This window comes from Musca autumnalis, unplaced genomic scaffold (genome assembly GCF_047663935.1).
Source record: "Musca autumnalis isolate F117 unplaced genomic scaffold, ASM4766393v1 scaffold_4, whole genome shotgun sequence".
In the NCBI taxonomy this organism is placed as follows: Eukaryota; Metazoa; Arthropoda; class Insecta; order Diptera; family Muscidae; genus Musca; species Musca autumnalis.
The window spans coordinates 142,351,500-142,378,529 of NW_027411977.1; the positions used below are offsets into that span (position 1 = coordinate 142,351,500).

The 27,030-nt window shown below is 36.7% G+C and overlaps 2 protein-coding genes across 3 annotated transcripts in view; both read left to right on the top strand.

Moving 5' to 3' along the window:
• Positions 1 to 1,525: 1,525 nt before the first annotated feature.
• LOC141401025 (mitochondrial amidoxime reducing component 2-like) lies at positions 1,526 to 5,005 on the top strand. The gene is made up of 3 exons (XM_073980824.1): positions 1,526 to 2,210; positions 2,402 to 2,697; positions 2,769 to 5,005. Exons 1-3 carry the CDS (start codon positions 1,638 to 1,640, stop codon positions 2,884 to 2,886), a joined length of 987 nt encoding a protein of 328 aa, XP_073836925.1. The 5' UTR covers positions 1,526 to 1,637; the 3' UTR covers positions 2,887 to 5,005.
• A 5,301-nt stretch (positions 5,006 to 10,306) lies between these two features.
• Positions 10,307 to 27,030, top strand: part of stet (rhomboid serine protease stem cell tumor) — a 235,805-nt gene continuing 219,081 nt past the window's right edge. Inside the window, exons 1-3 of one of the 2 annotated variants that reach the window (XM_073980022.1) lie at positions 10,307 to 10,583; positions 25,517 to 25,856; positions 25,928 to 26,017. In XM_073980022.1, coding sequence (XP_073836123.1) covers positions 25,707 to 25,856; positions 25,928 to 26,017 — 240 coding nt within the window. In that variant the 5' untranslated portion in view covers positions 10,307 to 10,583; positions 25,517 to 25,706. Of the gene's footprint in view, positions 10,584 to 10,635; positions 11,249 to 25,516; positions 25,857 to 25,927; positions 26,018 to 27,030 lie in introns of those variants that run through there. The other variant, XM_073980021.1, reaches the window with a different exon arrangement.

Sequence of the window (27,030 nt, forward strand, 5' to 3'; positions counted from 1 at the left end):
TTTGAGGACATCGAGCAGACAACCCTCCGGTCAAGTTTGAAACGTTGGATAATCAATTATATGTGTTGTTGTATGTTGTATGAAACGGAGTTCCCCAAGGTGGGGTGATATCTCCGGAACTGTTTAACCTCTACCTCTTCTGAACCCCTATTTGACTGGTCTTACCAGCTTTTTCCACTCGAGGAATATACAAATATCCGCTACTTAAACCACCCTGTTCACCACATGGTCGGTAGAGGTGAGAACAGAGTTGAATGTTAGAATTCCGACCATAGACTACCCTACAATTCTTGGTGTTATATTCGACATCATGTCGTCCGCGCAGACCACATCTATCTACGACAAGCTGAGATGTAGGAACAACCCAGCAAACCAAATGTCTGATGTCCGACACGTCTGAACAATTTCGGAGGCAAAGTCGTTCAGATTTCGTTCCGATTTCTAAACGATTTTTCGGAGAGGAAATAGTTCAGATTTTGTACCGATTTCGTTCAGATTTCGGAACGAATGTCGGAAAGAAATTTCCTTTCCGAATTTCCCAAAGATTTTCTTCAGATTTCGTTACGAAATCGGACCGAAATCGATCCGGTGTCGCTCCGACATTTCGTTCCGAAATTATGTCAACCACTTCATACAACTTTCGTTAAGATATCGTTACGATTTCGGATCAGATATCGGACGTATCGTCCGAATTTTGTTCCGATTTCGTTACGATGTAGGTACGATTGGTTTGCTGGGAAGGTCCTAAAGTCCCTAGCCGGCAGCTCTTGGAATGCTAATAAAGAAACCTTGCTGACCACGTATAAGGCGATTGGTCGGTCTGTATGATCCGCCAATATAAATACAACCCGATGGAAAAATATTCAAACCTTTCAGAATGCCGCCCTGACAACTGCAACAGGGTGCCTCCTTTAGTGGACCATCTACATGAGGACAAAGATTCTTCCAGTACAGCAATACAATGGTATGTTTTCGTTGCAGTACTTACATATATAATATTAAATACTGTTACAACAACAACGACCGTAAGTACCGAAAGTTGTAGGATCTATACGTAGACAATGTTGTGAGGCCAAATAAAGGCGATTAAGCGTTTGAATACAAACCCAACGGCGCTACAGGCAGTGCGCTTCTATAAAAAGGAAATCACCTCAAGACATGGTGTCGTTTGAGTGACTTTTATAGGCACAACGCAACTAACTGAGCACTCGATCAAAAGCAGTTAAGGCCAAGTTTATATTATAGCCTTTTGCAGTGTTAACTTTCTTAATGAGGATTTATTTGATGTATACGCAAAGGAATTGACATTTGAAACCCAGGGGGTTTGTTAAATCCAGTTATATATAAACGTACAATAATACTCTTGTTTAAAAAATAAAATACTCTTGTTTTACTAATCTTGCGGTGGAACAACACTGAATAATAAAACTTGTGTTATCACTTCCCTAAAAAATATTATTCTACAAATACGGGACGAAAAATAAACAGACAGACCTAGCATGCAATGACAGCTCGACACGACATTAGTTGGACTGAGTGGTATGAAACATATGAAGATCATAGGTTTTGATAACTAAAACTAGATCGACAAAGAATTTCAAAATGTTTTGAAATATTTGTGTACATGAATTTTCGATATGGGCATTATTGAAAAAGTTGTTGCTTTTACACTGGTTGCGGTTTCTTCAGCTTCCGTTGCGTTTGTTGTGTATAGAAAAAATAGGGCGGCAAAAAGAAAACTTCCCTGTGCCCCAGAATGGAAGCAGATCGGTACGGTTGGAGAAATATCATTGTATCCACTACGATCGGCGGCAGCTTTAGTGGTAGAAGAAGCAAAGTGCACTGAATACGGGTTACAATTAAATGGAGTTCGAGATCGTTTCATGGTACTGCAGAATCAGCATGGCCAACTCATTTATTCAGGCACATTTCCAGCAATGCGTAGCATTACCACAGAAATAAATCACTCAGACATTATTGTTATACGAGCCCCTGGCAAAAAGCCACTGACTTTGAATGTCAACAGTGTCAGAAAGGGGAAGCCAACGATTGCGAAGAAATGCAAAGGTTTTGCAATGCAATTGATTGAATGTGATGTAGAACACCATAAATGGTTCTCAGATGTTTTACTGCAACGTACGGATGGTCTGAAACTTTACATCTGCATGACTCCGAAATTGATGTCCAATATTTTTGGTGAAGATAAAAGTGTAAGATTAAATGGTTCTAAAACAGTAAAGTATAAACACAGAGAGAATTGGTTAGGCGGCCATCAGACCATCTGCTTTTTCACATGTATGAATCAGCTGTTCTGTATATTAGTATACCCAAAGTGACAACATACATATGAAAAAGCAGATGGTCTGATGGCCGCCTTAATTTATAACCTCGCATGTTTTAGGAATTCAATCCGATTATGGTAATAAACAACAAATCCATAGACGATTTAAATAAACGTTTGTCGAATAGTGAAATTGTTCATCATTTACAATTTCGTGGAAATCTGTTATTGAATTGTAACGATGATACAGAGGCTTATGATGAAGACAACTGGGTCTGGTTAAAAATTGGTGACAACAATGAAAATGTGTGTATTCTCAGCTATCGAGCACCTTGCTTACGATGCATTTCACCCAATATCAATATCCACACTTGCAAGCGTAGTCGAAATTTTGAACCCCTTAAGACCCTTAGAAGGTATGTACATATATATATATATATATACATGCAGTTTATGAATGTCTTTTACACTCATATTCTTTCTTTAGTTACAGATTAATTCATAATAGCCGAGAACCAACGATGGGAGCATACTATAATGTTTATCAGCAAGGCAAGATACACATAAATGATCCAGTCTATGCTATAGTATCAACAAATAATTAATATGCCGACAAAACACATATTAATAATGTATTATTTATTGTAATAATTGGTCTGTTCCTTTACTTCTGAAAATGGTAAAACCGGCAAAAGTAGTAAATGTTGAAAACTGCTCCCATAAGAATTGTATTGTTTCTGAAGTAAAGGAACGCTTTTCGAGTAAAAAGTGGTAAAACTTGAAGATTCTTGAACGTAAAGGAACAGAGCTATAGGTGTAAAGACTAGTGCTCTGTTCCAGAACCTGCAAGAAGCTACTATTTTTTACTACGATAAAAATTTTTCCTTAATGTTATCGGAAAAAATAGTAAAAATTAGTAGATTCTTGCAGTTCTGGATCAGACCATAGAACAAATGCATTTTCCAAAAACATATGTGGTCTGTTCCTTTACTTTTGAAAATGGTAAAACCGGCAAAAGTGGAGGTGGGGGATTAGTTTTCCTATTGCACCAGTCTGTCCAATACAGACCTATCTCTAGCAGTCAGGTGCGGAACTGCCGAGATAGAGTTCCTGAACGTATACATCCCGCCGAGAAATAGCTGTATCTCAGATTACGTGCCTAACATTAGCCCGCTTTTGGAAGGTCATAATCGTCTGGTCCTTTGGGACTTTAATGCGCATCATGAGATGTGGCATTCGGCCCTCGGAAACGACCATAGAGGTACAGCGCTGGCTGAGCAGATTGACAGCTCTACGTTTTGCACGGTCAATGAGGACGCCTGACAAATGACGTTACCTGGCAACCCGTCATTTCCCTTGGATCACACCATCTCCCCATAATTGTCTCCATTAGCAGACTACCCGATTTCATTACCTCTGAACGCCGCACATTCGTCAATCATAAGAAAGCTGATTGGCCGGGTTTCAGAGATTTCACCAATCACCGCTTCAGAGAACTGCCCAATCCTTCTGATGTTCGGGTAGCGGAAAGGACGTTCCGGACCATCATCACTGCTGCAGCCGCTCGCCATATCCCTGCTGGTCAAATACCCGAAGTAAGGCCAAACTTCCCAGCAGAGGTGTCGGGATTAGCAAATGAGCGTGATGAGCTTCGCCGAACCAATCCCAATGACCCCAGAGTCAGGTTGGTCGGCGAGCACAAGCGGAACAAGAGGTTAAATCATCTGAAGAGTTGCAACATTGGAGCCGGTATAGGTGAATTGTGGGCAACGGTTAAGTCACTCTCGAACCCTGGAAGAAGGAAAGATAGGACCTCAGTCACGTTTGGCGACGTTACGTTGACTGACCCGAAGAGGTGTGCAAGTTATTTCAATCGACAGTTTGTTGAGCACCCCGCGAGTGACCAATGCCATCAGGAACGCTAAATCATCCAAAGAGATGGGCCCTGATGGAATCTCCATAGTAATGCTGAAGCAGCTGGATGAGCCGGGGTGCTGTCGGCAACGCAACTGGAGTTGGGTTGCTATCTATAATCGACCCCATTATTTACTTAGGTGGCATCAAGGCATATTTATATAAGGTATATGCATGAATTACAACAACTAACAAATTTACAAAAACAACATTGTTCTTATTGAAAAATTATGGTCTGTTCCAGAACTGCAAGAATCTACTAATTTTTATCTTTATAAATTTTTTATCTGATAACATAAAGGCCTCCACTCACCTATCAGTCATGCTGTCGGGCCGATTAACCCTTTTTGTATGTGTGCGCATGACAAGTGTGTATCAAAGCCTTCAGTCAATTCTCGCAATCTTGAAATTTTCCTTCAAAAATAAATTAATTTTAAATTTTTCTTTGTTCCTTCACAAACATTATTATTTGTTTTTGAAAATTGTATATTGACAATTTGAAAATAAACACAATTCACCCAGACTGATGGGGGTTCATTTTGAAATCAAAATACATTCTCAAATTTTCGAAAATTTACACATACTATCAAAAATGCTGTCGGGCAGACTGATAGGTGAGCGGACGCCTTAAAGGAAAAAATGTTATCGTAGTAAAAAATAGTAGCTTCTTGCTGGTTCTAGAACAGAGCATTAATGTCAAAGAAAATATTGAATAATGGGGTCGTTCTAAAAAATTTCTCAGGGAAAACATAAATACATTTTGAAAATCCTCTAAAATAGAATAAATTTGAATCAAAAAGTAAATATAAAGCTTTCAGAACTGTCGTAGGTCATTGTTATTACACGTTTACGCATGGTAGAACAAATATAAGGTAAAGTTAATACTACAACAAATACAACTCGAACAACAACCACAAAGGAATTTGTTTTTGTTTGTAACGTTACTGCCAGTTGTATTTGTAAACAAAACAAGGAAATGTCTATAAATTATTGGAATTTAAAAAACTAATAATTTTTCACATTTGGTTGAATATTTTGGAAAACATGAATGAAAATTCGTTACATTTTCAATTTTTATGTTTCCACATCATTCCACTAAATGCATAAATTCTCGCAGAAAGTAGAATTCTTGCAGAAAAGTTTGGGGTCGCTGGAAATTCATAGAAAAAGGAGAAGCTGTTTCAATGTTTTGTTTTAGAAATCAAAGAAGCACATGTTTATTAGGGCTTTATTTTTTTAAATTTTAACAAAATACCTCACATATTAACAAACGTTGTATCGCCTCTACAAGCGGGGATTTACTGCGCGGCTTATCGTTCGAACTTGGAGGAGGTTACATATCATTGATATGAAGAAGTCTTTCTGGGAAATGTTTTTTTTTCCGAATGATATATTTTTTTCTCAAAAAATATATGTCCCCAATGTACATCGAAATAGAAATAAATGTATAAAATGTCATATGAAATTTGACACTAACGTTACAACCCAGTTCAGTCAGCTGTGTATTGCTGCTACCTTTTCTTATTCTACCATGACGTTTACGATGAAAAGAAGTATTTTATGGAAGCAAATTTCGAAGTTTCAAATTTTATGAGTAGACCCTACTACATTTTGAAAACCAAACTTACAAAAAAGTAAAACTACAGCTGATTGACACTTCTACCTTATATAAATGGCGTTACGAAATAAGTCCCCAATGAAATAACTCCCCAAACTGAAAATGAAATAAGTCCCCAAAATTTTATACACAAAACAACAACAACTATAATTTAAATTTTTGGGGATTTATTTCATTTTTCTGGGGATTTGTTTCATACAAAAATTTGGGGACTTATTTCATTATGAAATAACTCCCCAAATTTAGAAATGAAATAAATCCCCAAAAATTAATCTGGGGACTTATTATTTCATTTTTCTAAAATTGCAAATTATATCCCACTGGACTTACCACGCAGTCCTTGTGCTTTGTTATGTAGTTATTGCTTATCAAGTAGTTTTTTGAAGAGCGTCTACTGATCAGTACGGAAGTCGAAATTATTGCCGCTGAGAAAAAAGTTCGAAGGTATTATATATTCCAAAACTCCTAGCTAGTAGCTCCTAGTTACTAACGCAATCTTTAATCGATACAGAATTGACCCGGAACCATACAACATCCGCCGCTCGCAGGGGTGTTACCTCAAAGCTAGAGGCAATAGAGTACATCTTAGTTTGGCGTTGGATTCATCCATGTGAAGGACTACGACGCGGACTATGCATGATACGTGGACATGGCCATCAAGTCGTCGTCCCCAAAGTACGCGACTCGACCGCAGCCATCCAACAACAACCGCACACTTTAACACCGGTCGTTGCTGTTCCAATCCTAGAAATTGCATCGCTTTTGCAATTTAATTAAGGCACGATCGATAAAATATTGGACTTTAAGAGCCGGAAAAATCATGGTCGCGGCGGTACTCAAAACCAATCTCAACAACAACTGCATCTAGTCAGCTCGTCGCTTCTGTCAATTACATCTTGACAAACACATGTATCCCTTGGATCAGACCACATCCCAATTCTCATTACGGTGGAGAAGTCCAGCAACTTCGTGGAGCCAGTGAAGCGATAATTCATGAATTATAATAAAGCCAACTGACAAGACTTCATGAATGACATACTCGTAGACAATGACAACAGTTACAGCCGCACACACACGTGCCAGACCGAGAGGGAGGATATTAATAGTCATCATTATACGCGTGGCCAAACGCTTCATTCCTGTAGGCAAAATTCGGTGTAATATTAATCGTTGCTTTATAGCTTTTACGTCTTCAGACGGTGTAAAACTGGTGACTTACATAGATGAACGCACCATTATGTCAACCGGTGTATGCATCTATGAGCTGGAGGTAAAATCAGTGCCTACCTTGCCACTCGGGCTACGTTTCCAAGGAGAGAAACTTACAGCTTTCAGCGTCGAAATCCACAGCAACCATGTCAACTGATCCGAAACCAAAAGCGTTTCGGCAGCGGCTGCAAACTCAGCATTACAGGGCAAGGATAAGGAGATCTTGCTTTCTAGCTAAAAAGCAGTAAGCTGCTCAGTCCTAAATTACACCGCCCTGTTTGGACAACCATTGGAAGGCGTTACAGACCACCCAGAATAATGCCCTACGAACTGCTACCGGATGTGACTAGATGTCGAGTGTGGCCCATGATCATGGGGCAAGAATACTATCAGTGCGACAACATTTTCTCCTGTCTAGATCGACACACAGACTTTCGCCTTGTGTGGCATCGAATGGTTGAAGTGGCTACGTTTCTCCCCACCCAAAATCTACAATCCCACCACATAACTACCACAACCCAATAATTCACACACCCTATCCATTCCAATGATTCCCATGACACTATGAGCCATTATTATATGTGTTCTTTTACTATCTGATGGATTTGAAAACGCAAAATAAACCAATTTGGAGGCATTAAAAATATAATTTTTATATTGAAAGTTAAAGCCAAGAAGATCCTCCTTGAAATTCAATCATCACTTTTAACTTTAAGTTAAGAGGAACGCTCTAAATCTGTTCGGTAAATCCAAAATATAACAAAAGAGGCGCCAGTGTTGTCCGCAAAAATAGGTGCAATGATATCGAACAGTATTCAAACCTGTCAGAACTCCCTCCTGAGAACAGCAACAGGGTGCCTCCTCATGTCTTCAATGGACCATCTAAATGAGGAGACAAAATTTCTTCCAGTACAGCAATACAATGGCAATTTTTGGTTGCAGTACTTTTTCAGGTGTTATCGTGAGGGTCATCCCAATCATCGTACGGTGTATAGGACTCCCCTACAAAGGCATGTCAGGAGGATCTTCGTGATCTAGTGAGAGAGATCCAACGATATAAGAGATAACCCGTAGGTCATCAAGCCTATCAAGCAGATTGCAGATGCCATAAACAACTATTGTGTAAATGCCGTTATCGGAGTACATCTTCCATCTATAGCACCTAAGGAATGTAAAGAATAAATGTTCTATGCTCCGGATTGACTCGGAGGAATCTTCGATCAGGTGCCGTGACCTCAACAATTATGTGTTTGTGTTCGTATATTTTTTTCACCATAGGAACGGTAATATATACCCAAATGCCCGCTTCGAGCTCTTTGAGTCCATGCTGGAATAGAGTAGAAGCCCAGACCATGAATATGTTTCTTTTGCCAGATTCGCATCAACCATATGTCAATATCGGTGAGATGTAATGGATATATGGAGTAGTTGCCTTTCCTAGGCAATCAGCGCTACAAAGAGCTGCCCATAACCTCAGATCGTCACTGCTGCAGACGCTCGCTACATACCAGGACCGACGGGACTAGCAAATGTGCGTGATGAGCTTCGTCGTATGAACCTTGACCATGGAGTTAGTCTTGAAAAGGCTAGTAGGCGAACATAAGCGAAAAAGAAGCTAGAAAACCTGAAGCAATGCAACATTGGTACAGGATGAAGTAAATTGTGGTCAGATGAAGTAAATTGTGAGGAGCGCGTGTTATTTTAACCGGCAGTTTATAGAGCACCCGAGAGTGATAGGGCGAAGAGAAGTGTGCTACAGCGTATAAGAGCCCTTCCAGCCGAGGAGGTACAATTTGCGATGAGCCATGTTCCAGACGTCATCCGAAACACGAAATCGTCCAAAGCGTTAGGCCTGTATGGAATCTCAATGGTAATACTTAAGCAACTACATGAACCCGGAGTTGACTATTTAACAAGTGTCCTCAATATATCTCCAGCCACCCATATTATACTAGAAGTCTGGAAAGTTGGCCAGGCAAGAATGCCAGCAGACATTAATCGTCCAAGCCGATTTCCATCTTGTCGCCAGTAGCAAAGATTATAGAGGCACTACTCCGCCCCATGACGAAAAGCAATTTCCCAGTTGTCCAACATCAGCATGGAATCCGGAAAATGCAAAGCGCCAGAACATCACTGCACGCCATATCCACACATATCAGTCGAGGACTAAACTAGAATAGACTGTGCTATCGAACATTTATGGTGGCTCTTGACCTATCGAAGACCTTCGATACCGTCAACCATGCCTAGCTGTTCGAGGATAATAGAGAAGACTTCTCCAGCCGTGTTTGAAACTTTTGATAATCAACTATATGTGTGGGCGCCAGTTTTTTTTAGAATTCAGAAAAAAGAAGTCCAAGACCCGTAGAGTAAAATAGGGAGTTCCCAAAGGCGGGGTGATACCTTCTGTTTAGCATTTACCTTTCTGAAATTCCACACCCCCGATGGTGTTTTGACCCGGGCCAATAAGTAGTCCGCCATTTGCGATAAGCAAGCCACAGCCATTTGCGATAAAAACAGAATTAGGTTCTCAAGTCGCTGGACGCCAGCACTTGCGGGAGGATCATCGTGATCTAGAGAAAGAGGTTCAATGTATGCGGATGGTTGTACGATCTTGGCGCCCGGTCCTAGCGTCTATGACATACATATGTGATAGGTTAAAAATCTACATGGCTGACTTAGTGCAGTTCTTCCATCTGAGGACTATGAAAATATCCGTCGCTAAATCCACTGCCACACTGCTTACCACCTGGACGGCTGAAATGAGGGTCCCCCTAAACATATTGGTCGATTGTGTTCTGATTCCGACCACTATCACAAGATATTGTTGGCCAAAATGCTGATGAAGCCGCCTTAAATCATATTGGGCCCAAATTTTGTTAATCAGATTGGGAAACTTTTAAAGTCATTTTTGCCTTTTTTTTTACCTCATTATATTTGTTTTCAAATTTTTGGCGCTATTTTCCCTTCGCATCCCAACCGACAACCCTAACTAATGCCTGTGCCCACTTAAAATAATTATGCACATGATTCAAATTACTACCCTAAGCTGACTGCCATAAACATGCTAGAAATCATAATGGAATGCGGAAAATGAATATTCGTTGGCAAAAAATTGCAATGCAATCCGGATATTTTTGTAAAAATCTGTGTGTTTGTGTGTAATAAACTAATCCAAGAGTGCGCATACTCCATGAGAGAAGAGGGAATGCTGTAACTAGAGGGGAGTATAATTGAGAGCAGATAGCACGTTGTTTCAGAATGTAAATAACAACCACCCACTCCCAGTCAACTGGCTGCAAGTGAACGTGTCCTATCACCTTATCTCACCCCATTCAGTGGCAAAATGTAGTTTGGAACTTGCTTAAAGCCCTCCAGAGACCCAACAACGGCCACAACAAGAGCATACCGTACACACAAACATACGAAGGGTACATCAACCCTTCGTTGTCGTCCAATTTTTGCCATGTTTTCTGTTTTGTTGAGCATAATCGCCGGTTGTTTATGTTTTCGATGCTAATGTCTGTCTGTCTGGCCAAGTGCTACGAACGTACGGCAAAGGTAAGATGGGGTATGGCATGACTTTGTCAAACCACCCCTAAAGTCCTAAAGTAGAAAGTGTGTTTATGTGTGACAAGCGACATGTTATTCCTGTCTGTTGTACGTTTGCATATTTTCCTGTTTAGTTTTCACATAGACGCTTATCGGTTCGGTGGGGGTGTTCGATTGACTATAAAGAAGTGGAATATAATGAATAGTTTTATACAAATCTTTAAAAATATTAATTTTCATTTTATTTAGTGTCCGTTTTAAATCTTTCTATATCGGGAAACCATTTAAAGGTATGGAATGTCGCGTGCTTCCGGGATCCACATGCATTTATTAAGCCATTACGGTCATTGGACTCTTAATAATATCCCTAAAACAACAACTGTTTTAACAGAAGGCGCCCAATCAATCGGGACCAAGTGTTTTCGATGAGTGATTTTTATACAAAGTGTTTTTCATAATCAGTGTGCTTGTCAAAATAATTCTCAAAATTTATGAAAATTGAATTCAAATAGCAAGCAAATGAATTTTATAAAAGTATTACAAACGATTTTCGTCCACCAATATTAAAATTATAAAAAAAATATAAAAAAGGAAACGTGAGAGCCACGGCTGTTTGAAGGATTCTGCGCATTACAGCTACGGCAGGCAACTAAGGATACAACTGTCAAATACCGGTAATTATTTTTCTGTGTGTTTTGATCTTAAGGTTCATAACAAATCTGTAATCGAATGTAAACAAATGGTCCAAATGTTGGAGCAAAGAAACTCAAAGTCTGTTTTAGTTTTAAGGGGATTTCAGATAAATGTTAGATACGAATTTGAAATAAAACAATTTTCAGATGTAACAAATAAAAAACACTAACGTCGTGGATGCTTTTCTTGTTATAATGTGTTGAAGATTATGTTTAATTAGTTTCAGGACACCAATATTCCTGCAACAAGGCCGGGCCGAACTTTTTATTTATACCCTCCATTTCCTTCCTTTCCTGTCCGAAATTGTCCAAATGCCTGAATTATCTAATCTAATCTAAAAAATGTGTTCAACCAGTAGGATTCTCTAACGCATTTTTTGGTTATCGACAAAAATCGGTAACATTAAAATGCTTATAATTTTGGTAATTAACAATTTGTCGATAAGTTACCAACAAAAATAAAGTTGTCGCTAAGTCCTACCGATAGTAATAGTGTTGCCAACTATTATTCATACTTTTTATTCATAAATTTGCGTTTAATTTTACCGATTTTTGTTGGTAACAAAAAATGCTTTAGGGAATCCCACTACAGCTGATACCTGTGTGTTCACAATTTTTGTGAAAATGTTTTGGAGCTGGAGAGAAGCTCAAATGCCAAATTTCGGGTAGTTCATTCAAACAAAGTAGCTAAGATCCTCAAAATACCGAAAATCGGAGGTAATGTTACATGGGGGCTATCCCCAAAAATGTACCTATGTTGACGATTTTTGGTGGAGAAGTGCTGTGACCCTCTAAGAACCTCAAATGTCAAATTAAAGCTCGTTCGGTTAAACAATTTAGCTAAAATCCTCAAAATACCGAAAATCGGGAGGTACCGTTATATGGGAGCTATACCATAACATGGACCTAAGTTGGTTGAGAAGTTTCGTGACCATAGAGAACTTCAAATGTCAAATTAAAGCTAGTTCGGTTAAAAATTGTAGCGAAAATACTCAAAATACCAAAAATCTGGAGGTATTGTTTATGAGGGCTATACCAAAACATGGATCTATGTTGACGACTTTTGATGGAAAACTTTCGTTACCACTAAGAACCTCAAATGTCAAATTACGGCTAGTTTGGTTAAAAAGTTTTGCTAAAATAATCAAAATACCGAAAATAAGGAGTTACCGTTATATGGGGCATATACCAAAACATGGACCTATGATGACGATTTTTGGTGGAGAAGTTTCGTGACCACTGAAATGTCAAATTACTGCTAGTTTGGGTAATATTTGTAGCTAAAATTCTCAAAATACCGAAAATCGGGAGGTACCATTATATGGGGGCTATTCCAAAACATGGACCCATGCTGACGATTTTTGGTGCAGAAGTTTCGTGACCACTGAAATGTCAAATTACAGCTAGTTCGGTTAAAAATTGTAGCAAAAAATCCTCAAAATGCCGAAAATCTGGAGGTATTGTTATATGGAAGCTATACCATAACATGGACCTATGTTGGTGGAGAAGTTTCGTGACCAATGAAAACCTAAAATGTAAAATTATGGCTAGTTCGTTAAAAAATTTTAGCTAAAATCCTTAAAGTATCGAAAACCGGGTGGTACCGTTATATGGGGGTATACCAAAACATGGACATATGTCCATAATTTTTAGAATATAAGTATTCTGGTCACTAGGAACCAAAATGTTAAATTATGGCAAATTTGGTGTGAAAATATGACTAAAAACGTCAATATACCTGAAATCGGATGGTACCGTTATATGGGGGGCTATATCAAAACGTAGACCGATATAGCCCATCATCGAATTTGAACTGTCTGAGAACAACAAAATATCAGCGACCTATCTCCATTTTCGTGGATGCTAGACTGATTACAACTGACGGACGGACGGACATGCATAGAATGACTCAGAATATGGTGGAGGGTAAAAAAACAGGAGAATAAGAGCCTGGCTGACTTCCGTAACGTCATTTGCTTTGTTAATGTCTGTAAATGTATTAAGCATGCTATTCCAATATCGGTGGAATACTAAATTAATGCTAAGTATTGTAATCCAAAACGTCACTGATGCGCATTTGAAACGCAGAATACACAAAACATAAGCATAAGGTAGAAAACTGATGCACTAGGTAGATTTTGCAACGGTGTGTATTTAAAATAATTTTACAATGCACGAGCAATAATTGGAAACAAAGTAGTTTTATGACGTTTTGGAATACCGTGTTTTTCAATCTCGTCTTCCAGTTCCGATTCCTGTGAACCAATTTTTTACTTGAATATTTTAACTTAATTTTACTTAATTAATTAATTTTACTACTTGATGCTAAGCGGAAATTATTTTCTTGTTTAGGTTTTCAGGATTTTGCTTGGAAACGGCAAGTCCTTGCGCTGAAAATCCTCTACAATATTTTTTAGTCCCATTTTAATGGGACTTGCCGTTTTCGAGCAAAATCTTGAAAACCTAAAATAAATCTAAAAATCTGAACTTTGGCCGCGATTTATTTAAAAATTCCGTTATATGTGGGCTATACCAAAACCTGGACTTATGTCCAACATTTTATGTGGGACAGTTTCTGTACCATTGGGAGCTCCAATTGCCAAGATACAGCCAATTCGGGCTGAAAATGAAGATACACTGGATGACACTGGAACGAAGCTGATATGGTTAATTTTCTATGAATTACACACACCCCCATTATTATAAGTCTTCTTTTGTCATTGATTGGTTTTTACGGACAGATTTATAGTGTTCCAGTTGACTTAAAATTAAAAGTGATCATTAAAATTCAAGGAGGATGTTCTTGGCATACATTTTTAATGTTAAAATTATATTTTTAATGCCTACAAATTGGTTTATTTTGCGTTTTCAAATCCATCCAATAGTAAATGAAGACATGTAATAATGGCCCACAGTGTAATAAAGATGTTTAACATTTAGCTTTATCTTTATCTTCGAAAATGTTTACTTGAGAAACTGTATGTACAACTTTTGATTTTTTTTCAGCGAAAATGAAATAACACGGATTATGATGAAAAATCCTAAATAAAATAAAAATAAACAGTTAATATAGATTATAGTTTTGATTTCCAAAAAAAAAAAAAATTAAATTGATATAACGATTTAAAATCCTGATAAAATGAAAATTTGACGTTTTGATTTCTCAATCCACCCAATAGTAAGTGAAGGAATCTTTCTTACAAAAATTCTCTACTATTTATCCTATTTTTGCCAGATTTCTTTTGCTTGAAAATGGTCAAATTTTCGGAAAAATTGCGTTGTTATAAACTTGTTATTTTCCTTTACGTTTTTGCAAAATTAGTGATCTTTGAACACCAAATTAACATTTTCGTTTACCGAGATAAAATAAAAAATGTCTTCCGGGCATGAAATAGACATCAGCACTGACACTCTGTAAGTCTATGATTAATCGGAACTTTCTCTATGGCCCCTATGTTGTCATGAAGAAGATTCAAATATGAAATAACAACTTCGTTATGGACATTTCAGGGCGGAAATACGGTGAATTTATTTATTTCTCAATAACGTACCCAAAGTAAGCGATTGCCTCGCTCGCGATTCGAACCGGGGCTGCTCCTAAAAACAACACAAATAGTTTAGAAAGCACGAAGCTCTTTGACAGATAGACTACACACGGACGAACAACTGATTGTGTTATAACGAAACAAGCAACCAATGCTTCATCGTTTCGATTGTTTCTGTTTGTTTGCTCGTTGTTCTATTTTTAGATATCTGCAGTGTTTCAGTGTTACCACATTTCGAATAAATGCGTATATGGGTATTTGTAGTAGATATAAAAGCTCCTATTACTGGCCAGTACCAATAGTCCGCAATTTTGCTGATTGAAACTGAAATAAGTATATAATAAGTCTTATATAGCTGGATTTAATAAACCCAGAGGATTTAAATTGTCGGAATTTATATTGTTTGTCAGTGAGGTTTTTTCAACATAAGTGTAAGGTCTGCAATTATTTTATTATACCCTGCCTCATAATCACGCACATTTACTCAAAGAGTGACACATCTCAAAATATATAGTTTCGAGAAAAACGCGTTTTATTGCTCATTTAGACTAGCAATCTCAGCCCATCTGATCGAATTTGAAACGTCAAAAGAAGTTGTTGTAAATTGAATTTGTCTCAAAAACATACGGCAAATTACAAATTTATTTTTTAATATTGAAAATGTGTTGCGTGTGGCACTCAATTAAATATATTTTTTCTAAGTTTAATAAAAACCGGCAGCATGTCTCAAAGTTGTCGTTCATTGCTGCCGGCGAATAAAAAAATGAGCAAACCGGATACAGTAGGCGGCCGGTTCATTGGTAAAATCTGTAGTGTTGCCAGCGTAGAAGCGATTGACAAAAAAATGCAACACTGAAGGGGCCTATAGGTGTCTATAGATTCACAGTGGGACGTAAATGTTGGGTTGAAAATGGAAACGATAAATGTCGAATAATCCGCGAAAATGGGAAATGTGGAAAATCGGCATGGGTTTTGGCAGTATAAAAGGCGTAACGGGGAAAATATCTCTCCTATTTGTCTTTGGTGTTGTGGTAAAGAACCAGTTTTATTATAATTAATAAATATAAAGACAACCTCCAAAATAAAAGAACAGTGAAAACAGTTTAATTGTTACACCACAGTATTGGCGTAGTTTTTATTGTGTTTTGGTGGTGCCTGTTTTGATATAGGCTTTCATGCAAATAAATACAAATATCGCCAACTCCAACGGCAACCAAACGCAAAGAAACTCTGACCCCTCCAAGTATATGCCTGGAGGAGGTCAGAACTATTTAATGAGGAGTCTTTTTATGTGTTTCGAAATAGTACAATATTTATGGCGAGATCTTTAATCTGTTAATGGAAATTCATACAAATCTTAATGGTAAAAAAAATCTTGGTGTGATCCGAAAAATATTGATAAAAGCCTCCGTTTGGAAATCTACCAGTTGTTGATGTAAATCTGTCACTTGGTTTATGAGAAGAGAAGACGCAACAATTTATTAGAGAACTCGGCCGCCTTTGCATGGTTATTTGTGGATGAAAGGATTTAAGATTCCTCTGTTTATATTTGGTGGCGAAAATTCCTGGTGTTTTTGGATGATGCCCTTGTCGTAAGAAAGCAAAATACACAGCAACGCCTGAAAACAAGAAGTATTTTAAAAATTAAATGCAAGTAAACCAGGTAAAATTTTTTTTTTTATACCAAGTGTTCTCGGATGCAAAATGAGATAATGGTTCACCAAAAACCTTTGCGCCATAATAAGAAAAAAAACTGCAAAGAAGAAATAAATTTATTAATTATTGATAACGTAAATTAACACCAAATGATAAAAAATTACAGAAGAAAAATATCTAATCCAACTAAAATATAATTTAAGTGTGTTTGCCCGTAGTTAGTTCTTTAGGGTATAAGTGGTTAAATTAAAGAATTTTGTGAGAGTTTCTAATGCCAGGAAAAGTGCGTGGGTGTAGGGTTGCCCCGAACATACAATAGGACTATTTTTTTTTTACATTCTTGTGTGGACATATGATAACGTCCAATTTTCCTCCGCTAAGAGAGCTCTTTTAGGAAGGTATTGAGATAATTAAAGTGGCCGGAATTAGCAGAAAGTGAAATAGTCTGATGGTAAATGACGGTAGCCTGAGTTATTGACTCACAAAAAAAAGGCAGTTAGGAATTCAGAGTTTGACATAATTATTGTTTTTTTAATGTTACTTTAGAATAAAAACATTATCAACTATGAGAATAAATATTTTAAATGGTTGATTGTTTGTAAAAATGTGTCTTTAAGTGTTTTCTGTAAGAGAGGAAAATAGGGGTATGTTGATGTGAGGTAAGTGTGTGTGGAAATTGGGGCCCTTTAAAATTTATGTTTAGTCTTTATGCCAGGATGAAAGGGTCAAGGCAGGGTGGGCAAAGTTCCTTCATCATGTTTGTATGTAGTGTTGTGTCGTTTTGTTAGTTTTTATATTGAGTCGCTTTTCTCTTATTGTTCGACCCCTAGGGTTGACGGTAGAAGGTTTGAGAACCCCCTGGAAGGGAAAGCTCCGACTGAGCGTAGTTGGAACCCCACCGTAGCGCCGCATTAGGCGGTACGCAACAAATGTTAGCACATTGTGCTAACTAATGAGCAAATATTGAATTATTTTATTGTTTAGACATCGTAAATATTAGTCTTGGTTGATTAAAATCAACTTTGTATATCAAAGCAAATTTAATTTTTTCGCCTTGGTTAAACATTTTTACATTTTAAATTATTTTTGTTTTAGCAATTCACCGATGCATCTACCTTGATTCTTGTTCCAGCTTGCAACTTTTTGTATTTTCTAGCAACATATTGCAAAAAACATAGTTGTATACGAGAATTTATGCCGGATTTAAAACCAATCCACTCAATACGAGTATTTAAGTCCAATTTACATATGCACATTAAATGATTTCGTTTTACGAAATCCTAGAATCAAATGAAGTGCATTTACATCTGTTTTTTTGCGTCATTTGCTTACGCACACAATCGCACATACACACTTATACAATAACACAAACACACACACACAATATATTTATTCGGAGAAATAGGAATTTCACAACACAAATGTGTATCGAACAGAGTTCGAAAATAAACAGTACACTAACATAGTGTACCGCTCCGAGAACAGTATCACTAAAATATTTTTAGCGTTAGTGTTCCGGAACACAAACACTAAAAAATATTTTAGTGATACTGTTCCGGAGCACAACGATAAACGTAGTGTACCACATTTTGGTACACTATAAACGTTGGGTACCCCAGTCGGAACACTAAAAATCGTAGTGCTCCGCAGTCGGAACACTAAAAATCGTAGTGCTCCGCAGTCGGAACACTAAAAATCGTAGTGCTCCGCAGTCGGAACACTTAAAATCGTAGTGTTCCGCAGTCGGAGCACTAAAAAATCGTTGTGTACCACATGTCGGAACACTAAAAAATAACGTAATGATAATGTACCACACACGAGTTTATTATGATTTGCGAGGAAAATTAAATATTTATAATTTTTGAGATAAGCACAAATTAAGACATAAAAACTCAGATACACCTCTTAAATCCATGTGTGTATACATATTATTGAATAACGTTGGGAACTTAAGTAGAAAATATGAAAAACATTGATTCGGTTGTTGTACAATGGCGCACTACAAATCGTAGTGTTCTGACTGTGGATACAGAGTTTATTATGATTTGTGAGGAAAATTAAATATTTTATAATTTTTTTAATAAATACAAATTAAAAAATGAAATTTAATAGAACACGTGAAAAACGCCTGATTTGATTTTTGGACAATGGATCAATAAAAATCGTAGTGTTCGGCTGCAAAGCACTAAAAATCGTAGTGTTCAGACTGCCGGCTCACTAATAATCGTAGTGTTCCGACTGCCGGATCACTAAAAATTTTAGTGTTCCGACTGCCGGATCTCTAAAAATCGAAATAATGGAACAATAAAAATCGTAGTATTCGGCTGCGGAGCACTAAAAATCTTAGTGTTCCGACTGCCGGATCTCTAAAAATCGAAACAATGGAACAATAAAAATCGTAGTGTTCAGCTGCGAGCACTAAAAATCGTAGTGTTCCGACTGTCGGATCACTAAAAATCGTAGTGTTCCGACTGTCTGATCACTAAAAATCGCAGTGTTCCAACTGCCGGATCACTAAAAATTGTAGTGTTCCGACTGCCGGGTCTCTAAAAATCGAAACGCTGTTAATTATAATTTCTGAGGAAAATTAAATATTTTATGGGTTTTGGGACGAGTAAAAATTAAAAATTAAAATTAATAAATTAATAAAATGCACGTGTTTAACAAATCATCATCATTAATTGATGCATATTGTTTCTTGTACAAATGGCTACAGGTACAATTTCCCCAAAATAATAAGTGTGTGGTTGTATTTATCCCGAAATCATAAAGTTGACTTTAAATGTACAATCCTACTTACGGAAAATCAGCACATTCTCATTGAGTGATATTGTTTGTTGTACAAATATCATCAGGCACAATTTCCCCAAAATAATAAGTGTCTTCAAACGTACAAGTCTACTTGGGAAAATCCACATAACTTCTTTAAACGGCATTCACTGAGGAATTTTGTTTTTGATACAAAAAGTTACAGGTACAATTTCCGCAAACATTGTGTTGTTATCAATATTTTCCTTTCTTTATTTCTTTTGTTCACATTAAAAAAAAATTAAGTAATTCATGAAGATAAAGAAGACAATTTTTATACGAATATGTACATCTTTATGACGCTAAGTATTGTTATTCTGAATGTGCAACCACAGTAACGTGTAATATTTTAGATTATGTGTAACAAAAAATGTTATAAATAGTGTTTTATAAAAATTTGTACCGCATACATCTTGTCATATTTTCTACTAACGTTCTCAAATTTTGTAACAAATTTTAAGTACATGGATATAACATGCTCATCTTAATTTGTATTTATTAATTTTTTCTTGACCCAAAAGCCATCAAATATTTAATTTTCCTCATAAATCATAATAAACAGATGATTACCTAGACGTCGAACAGTAAAATGTTTACTGCTCCATTGTCCAAAAACCAGTCAGATGTTTTCACATTTCCTACTAATATTTATTTCTTAATTTGTATTTATTAAAAAAACATAAAATATTAAATTTTCCTGACGAATCATAATAAACTCATGTGTGGTACATTACCTTATTGTATTGCACGTGGTACACTACGATTTTTAGATATCCGGCAGTCGGAACACTACAATTTTTAGTGATCCAGCAGTCGGAACACTACGATTTTTAGTGCACCACAGTCGAACACTACGATTTTTGGTGCTCCATTGTCTAAAAATCAAATCAGATGTTTTACACATTTTCTTCAAATTTTTATTCATTAAATAATAATTTAATAAATAATTTATTAAATAATAAATAAATACATATTTATTTATTCTAAATACATAAAATATTTAATGAACACATAAAAAACAGACGATTATCTTAACATTATTATTAGCGTGTCGGCTCGTGGTACGCTACGAGTTTTAGTGTTCCGACAGTAGGAACAATACGATTTTTAGTGTTCCGCAGACGAACACTACGATTTTTAGTGCTCCATTGTGCAAAAACTAAATCAGATGTTTTTCACATTTTCTTTTAATTTCCTCAGAAATCATAATAAATTCATGTATGGTTCATTACCTTATAGTTTCAAAACGTGGTACAAAACGATTTTTAGTGCTCCGGCACGACGATCTTTGTGCTTCATTCCACAAAAAAACTAAATATTGTTTTTTCATAATTTTGACAAAATTTCGCAATGTGTTTAACTAATTTAAACATACATGGATGTAACAGTTTATCTTAATTTTTATTTGATCAAATTTAACCAAATATTTAATTTACCTAAGAAAACATAATACCTTTATTATTTTTTAGTGTTCCAACACGTGGTGCACTATGATTTTTAGTGATCCGGCAGTCAGAACACTAAAATGTTTAGTGCTCCGCAGTCGGAACACTAAAATTTTTAGTGCTCCGCAGTCGGAGCACTACGATTTTTAGTGCTCCGGCAGTCGGAACACTAAAATTTTTAGTGCTCCGCAGTCGGAACACTACGATTTTTAGTCCTCCGCAGTCGGAGCACTACGATTTTTAGTGCTCCGGCATGCGGTACACTACGATTATCGTTGTGTTCCGGTACAGTATCACTAAAATATTTTTTAGTGTTTGTGTTCCGGAGCGGTACACTATCGTAGTGTACCTATCCACATTGGTACGGTACAGAACGGTACGGTACGATACCATAGTGTTTATTTTCGAACACTGGTATCGAATAACTTAAATTAATTCTAAAAACAAAAAAACATAATTTTTGCAAGTTTTTTAAACATTTATTTTCACTTTTGTCATCGTTTGAGTATTATTGTTTTTCTACAACACACACAAACAAACAAAGACATCATAAAACAGTTGCATTTTTTGGTAGTTTATGACAAAAAAAAACTGGGCAGCTTATAATAGTATGGTGTTTTCGTGCGTTGTTTAGAATAAATGACGCAGCTATCGTCATTTATTTTTGTATGGTAAATCTGGTGGATAATGACCGGATTTAGCAAATAAAACCTGATAATGCGGTAAATCCAGCTAATATCTAAATGGCCTATTAAGTTGGCGATTGAAATTTCACTTCCCAACTTAAAAATATTTTACACAAAATCTAAATTAATTATTTTGTAAGCAGCTAATCATATATCACTGTTAAATTTCTGTGCAAGATCAAGCATGATTAGAATTGTTTTAGTGCTTCATAAACTCAAAAACATTTTTTTTAAATTATGCCAAAGTCGTAGTAAATGATCTGTGACTCGGTTAGTTTTAGAGATATCAACATGAAAATTTGACACAAGATAAAATAGAAGTCGTAGAATAAATAGAAATTGCTAAATTATAAAACGATTTTTTGAGTTATGCCATTCTTTGAGTAAATGGGCGATATGGAGGGTAGGACTAAATTTGTCATTCAGTTTGTAACACATCGAAATTAGAGTTGCACAATCTAGTTCCCAGAGCGGATCGATCTTTTCCCAAAAGGAACTAATTCCTTAATATAGTTCGGGGCAGATGTAGTTCAATGAATATTTCTCTTTCGTCTTTCTTTTGTTTCCTTCGTTGCAAATAGTTCCGAGACCGTAAAAGTTCAACAAATCTTTCTCTTTCATAGTTCTTTTTTCTTTTCATCGTTTGGTGGATTAATCGGCATAAAAATAAATAAATTGAAGCGATTGTGATTTCCGGTTATTTAACAATGTGAAAGCATCTGAATTGTGTGTGTTTCTTTTTTTCTATCCAAAACAAGGCACATTGAATAGGTAATGGATTCGACATATTGGAATATTTTGTCTCTATATTTTGTAGAAATCTTCATTTTCGAACAGCTATTTCATGTACCTTGATCCAAAACATAAACAAACACATCACATAACACAGACGACGGCGTCAATTTATGCATCTCTGAACGATATGTTGAATTAGATGGTGAATAGTTTGAACTATAAGGAACTATATCGATTGATTTAGTTCATACGCTCTTTTAAATGAATCGTTCAATTGAACTAGTTCGTTCATGAACTATACAACTCTAATATGAAAGCAAGAGCTGGATATAGTTCCAATAATAGGCCTGTTCGATAACTTCGCAAGCAAAAAGTATTTGCAAGTTCTTGCAACTACTTGCAAGTACTTCCATTTGTCCCAATTTACATTAGGCGAGTTTACTTGCGGCAATTGTCAGTTTGTGGGTGAGAGAGGGTGTTGAGAGGCAAAGGGTTACCATATACCTCACCTCTCTCTCCAACAAACTGACAATTGCCGCAAGTAAACTCGCCTAATGTAAATTGGGACTTACTCTTTTACTGAACATGTTTGTTATCGAACAGCATTTTGTAAAAGTTTGTACAAATTTGTACAAACTTTTGAGTTATCGTACAGACCTAATTCCTTGTCCGACATAAGGTCTGTTCGATAACATCGCAAGTAAAAAGTATTTGCAAGTACTTGCAACTACTACTCATTTCTCTTTTATTGAGCAAGTTTGTTATCGAAAAGCATTTTGTAAAAGTTTATACAAATTTGTACAAACTTTTGTGTTATCGAACAGACCTATTGTTTCGTGGAACTAGTTCGTTCCGGAACTACACAACTGTAATCGAAATATTCGTCGGGTAACCTATAAAGTACATAAATTTATATATTCTTGATCAGCATAAAATTCTAAGTCGATATAACCCTGTTCGTCTGTCCGTCCGTCTATCTGTTGAAATCAAGATTGTGGCCTCAAGATAACATGGAAATGGCTGAATCTTCGTTGAGGGTGTAAAATTTCCCACCTGATTTTTTTCGGTATAGGTCCACGTCTTTATATAGCCCCCATAGAACGGTACCTCCTGATTTTGGGTCTCAATATCCCACCGTAATCACTGAAATTTGGTACTGAGAATTCGCTGGAGGTATTCAGAAATTTATTGGTATAGGTCCACACCTTCATATAGCCCCCATAGAAAGGTACTTCCCGATGTTCGATATCACACCAAAATAGCTGAAATTTGGTATTTGGTCTTCATTGGGGTATAAAACCAACTTTGCACCAGAAATTTGTCGGGATAGGTCCACGTCTTTATATAGCCCCCATAGAAAGGTACCTCACGATTTTCGGTATTTTGAAGGGTGTAGCCCCAATATCCCACCGAAATGGCTAACATTTTGTATTTAGTACACCAAGACCTCGCTTTGCGTCGTAGATACGTTCCAAAAAACACGACTCAAAGTGAAACGACGCAAAGCGAATTAAGATTTTCTATGGAAAGCCATGTAAAGTTCGGAGATAGGTACCAGGGTGAAAAACACTTTTTTCTTATGTCCACAATTTTAGGTAGAAAAATTACCTGAACAAATAGGAACCCTAAATGCAAAATTACAGCTATTTTGATCTAATTCGATCAAAAACGTTTACCTATGTTCTTCATTTTTGTTGGAGAAGTTTCTACATCACTGGGAACACTAAATACCAAATTATAGCTCATTCGGGCTGAAAATGTAAGTCAAATGGTCAACATACCTGAAATCGGGCGGTACCGATGTAGCCCATCTTCGAACTTGATCTAAGCTTAGACCAAATACACATGTGTACAAAATTTCAGCCATCTATCTCAAATCATTCGGATGATGGCGTGACGGTAAGACGAAAATGGCTAAATCAGCAAATGAATATGTCAATGTGTTTCAGAATATTCTACACAAAATTTCATCGAAATCGAAGTAACTAGCCATATCATAACTAAATTTGTTATGATCATTCATGATACACACATGTATGTCAGTTCCAAGGGTTAATTCAGTCAATTTTATCAGAGTAGGAGTAGCTGTCATCTTTATAGTATTTAGGACCATGCCAAAACCATGGATATATTTTTCCCGTTTACTTCGGTTATATTAGCCGGTTCGTCTGAATATGTGCATATTTTCCTTATATGTGCATACAAATAATGTGTTTTTTAGAACAGCTATTTCTCAAGAATGATTCCTTCTAGGAAAAAAGCTATAAAGTCCAAACTTGTAAATAATTTTTCTGTCTATAATATTTACTTTAGTCACTTTTTGATTAGATCAACCGTTTTTAAAAAATAAATCCAAAAACCTAAAAAACCCTTGAAATTTGACCTTTGACCCCGAATAACTTTTTTTGCACACATGGGAACGATGGGGACTTTTAGGATGTTGCTTCTAATTACAGTCCCTAGCTCTTCACCAAAATTCAGCTTTGTGGTAGAGGTTGTAAAAAGTTGGGAAAATTAACCCCGTTAATTTAAAAATTTCCCCGAGAATAATTCGTTTTCTATTTCAAATACAATCACATATAACGATATTCTCACCGGGCTTCATTCTGGCAGGTTGGAATATTTTCCACTGCATAGGTCTAAGCCTTGCGAAATCTTCATGAACATATTTTGAGTTTATGGGTAAGAAGTGAGAAATGGTGCTCCTTCGCATCCGCTCTCTCCTAAAAGCTAAAAAAAATTATGTGGTATTATTAATGTCTGGCTTATCACAGACCTACCTATTGCTTTACAAGACCTTCTCTGATTTAGTCGCAAATAGTAGTGGCTTGCGCGAGCTACCTAAACGTGCTATAGGATGTTATACCCAATATTTTAGGGTAGTTGGTTGTCAGAATCAGGACACTACCAACCAATATGTTCAGGTGAAGCCTTATTTCAGCTGTCCAAGTGGTGAACAGTGAGGCAATTGATCTAGCGTTGGGAATTTTCGTATTTCTTTGATAAATAAACTGCATTAAAGCAGCTGGGTAGACATTTAACCTATTACATGTGTCATCAATGATAGACCCGCCGTCAATATCGAACAATCATCCGCATACATTAAGATCTGCCGGAGGTTGCGGAATCGCAGAAAGGTAGTGGCTAAATAGTTCCGGAGGTATCATCCCGATAAAGTTTCTCAGCTACACGAGAATCCAGGGGGACTGGGCAACTTTCTAAAGCAGTTATTGCTAAATTTTCTGAACCCTTCCCAATCAGCTATTCCATAGATAAGAAAATTACGGCCACTTGCTTCTTTAAAATCTCAAAATAAAGACAAGGCAATTGTAGTGGAATTACTAAAAAAATATGCTTAATTTTTTATATTTTTAGGCGAATAAATAAATTAATTTTCAATAAACATCGACGGATAATTTAAAAATTCATCGAATGTAGAGCAATCGTTTTAAATTCTAAACCACCAGCAGCTCATGAATGGAATTGTCAGCATATAACAGAAGTTCCAAATACTTCCAAACACCGATTGGGACCAGATAGCATTTGCCTTGAGAGATTTTTCACAATGTGGACAACTCGAACCGTAATCGAATCTGCAAGCATCGATGTTCGTGGTAGTCAACAGGAAACATTGGCCGATATAGAACCGGCTATATCAACAATAGCGGGTTCTTTGGTATCCATTGGATCGATATCACAAACACAACCACGATATGTAAGTTTTCATTGAAGCATTTTTTTTTTGTAATTTAATAATATTTATTTTTGTTGTTGTTTGATTTCCAGGGTACAAATGATGCTGGTTATGATACAGAACATACATCATTAAATTCAGATTTCGATGAGGCGGAATTACGCAGAGAGCTGTTACGAGATGTAAGTAAAAAGATTATTTATGATCATTGATCAATGAGTTTGCGAGAAATTGTATTTGTAAATTTCCACATTTGATCCGAATCTACGGGACCTTGAGGTGGCTCTCAATTTTTTTAAAGGTGGATCTTACAACTTACAGCGCCCTATCCATTACACCCATATCAACATCTCCTAGGATTGGGCATATGACATCATTGACATTGCTGCTAATGGATACTTATGTATGAGGGGCACTTGAAAACTTTCTAGCCTAGGCAAAACGCAGCGTCGCCAGGAAAGCTTGACAGTTTTTAGCCTAAGCGTACTCAGGTCAGTTTGACATACGACCATTTGTTGGTTTGTTTACAGTGACTTGAAAAACGTTGCAAAAAAATGGAATTTACTTATGAAAAATTTCGTCCGATAATTTTTCACAAATTTCGACGTGCATAATCATGGCAAGAGTGCATCGATCAAATTAAATCTTTGTATTTCGATAAAGGACCATTCTATAGCACTACGAAAAACAGGTTTAATGAATTCTTTCAGAAAGTTTTCTAGTTTCCCTCGTACTTTACTCGTCTCTAAAGGAGGATGTGCCCGCACCAAGCAATCAGTTTGGTGTTTGACTCTGACTTTATTCTGTCTTCTGTACTCGTACATCTCGATTTTTTTTCACACACCGTTTTTTCTCCAACCTAAAAGAGAGGTTTCTCGTGCGCCACCTATTGGAGAGTAGCCCTATTTGCCACATTCTTCCCTTGGGTTTCATGGTTGTTGTTGTAATAGGTTGTCTGCAACCGTATGTTTTTCCCTGCAGATAGAATTTAATATCAATGTATGGAATGTGTGTTGCAAATAACGAATTATGTAGGTTTTTACTCTTATCTGGCAGCTGCTCCACAGGTCTGTTCGAACAACATTGTCCCACCTCAGATTTGGTTGGAGTAATTATTTAAACCGCTATCGAACGGGAAGCATACCGGACACTTTAGATAAGTCGGACTGATTTAAATTAGTTACCCCAATCAGAT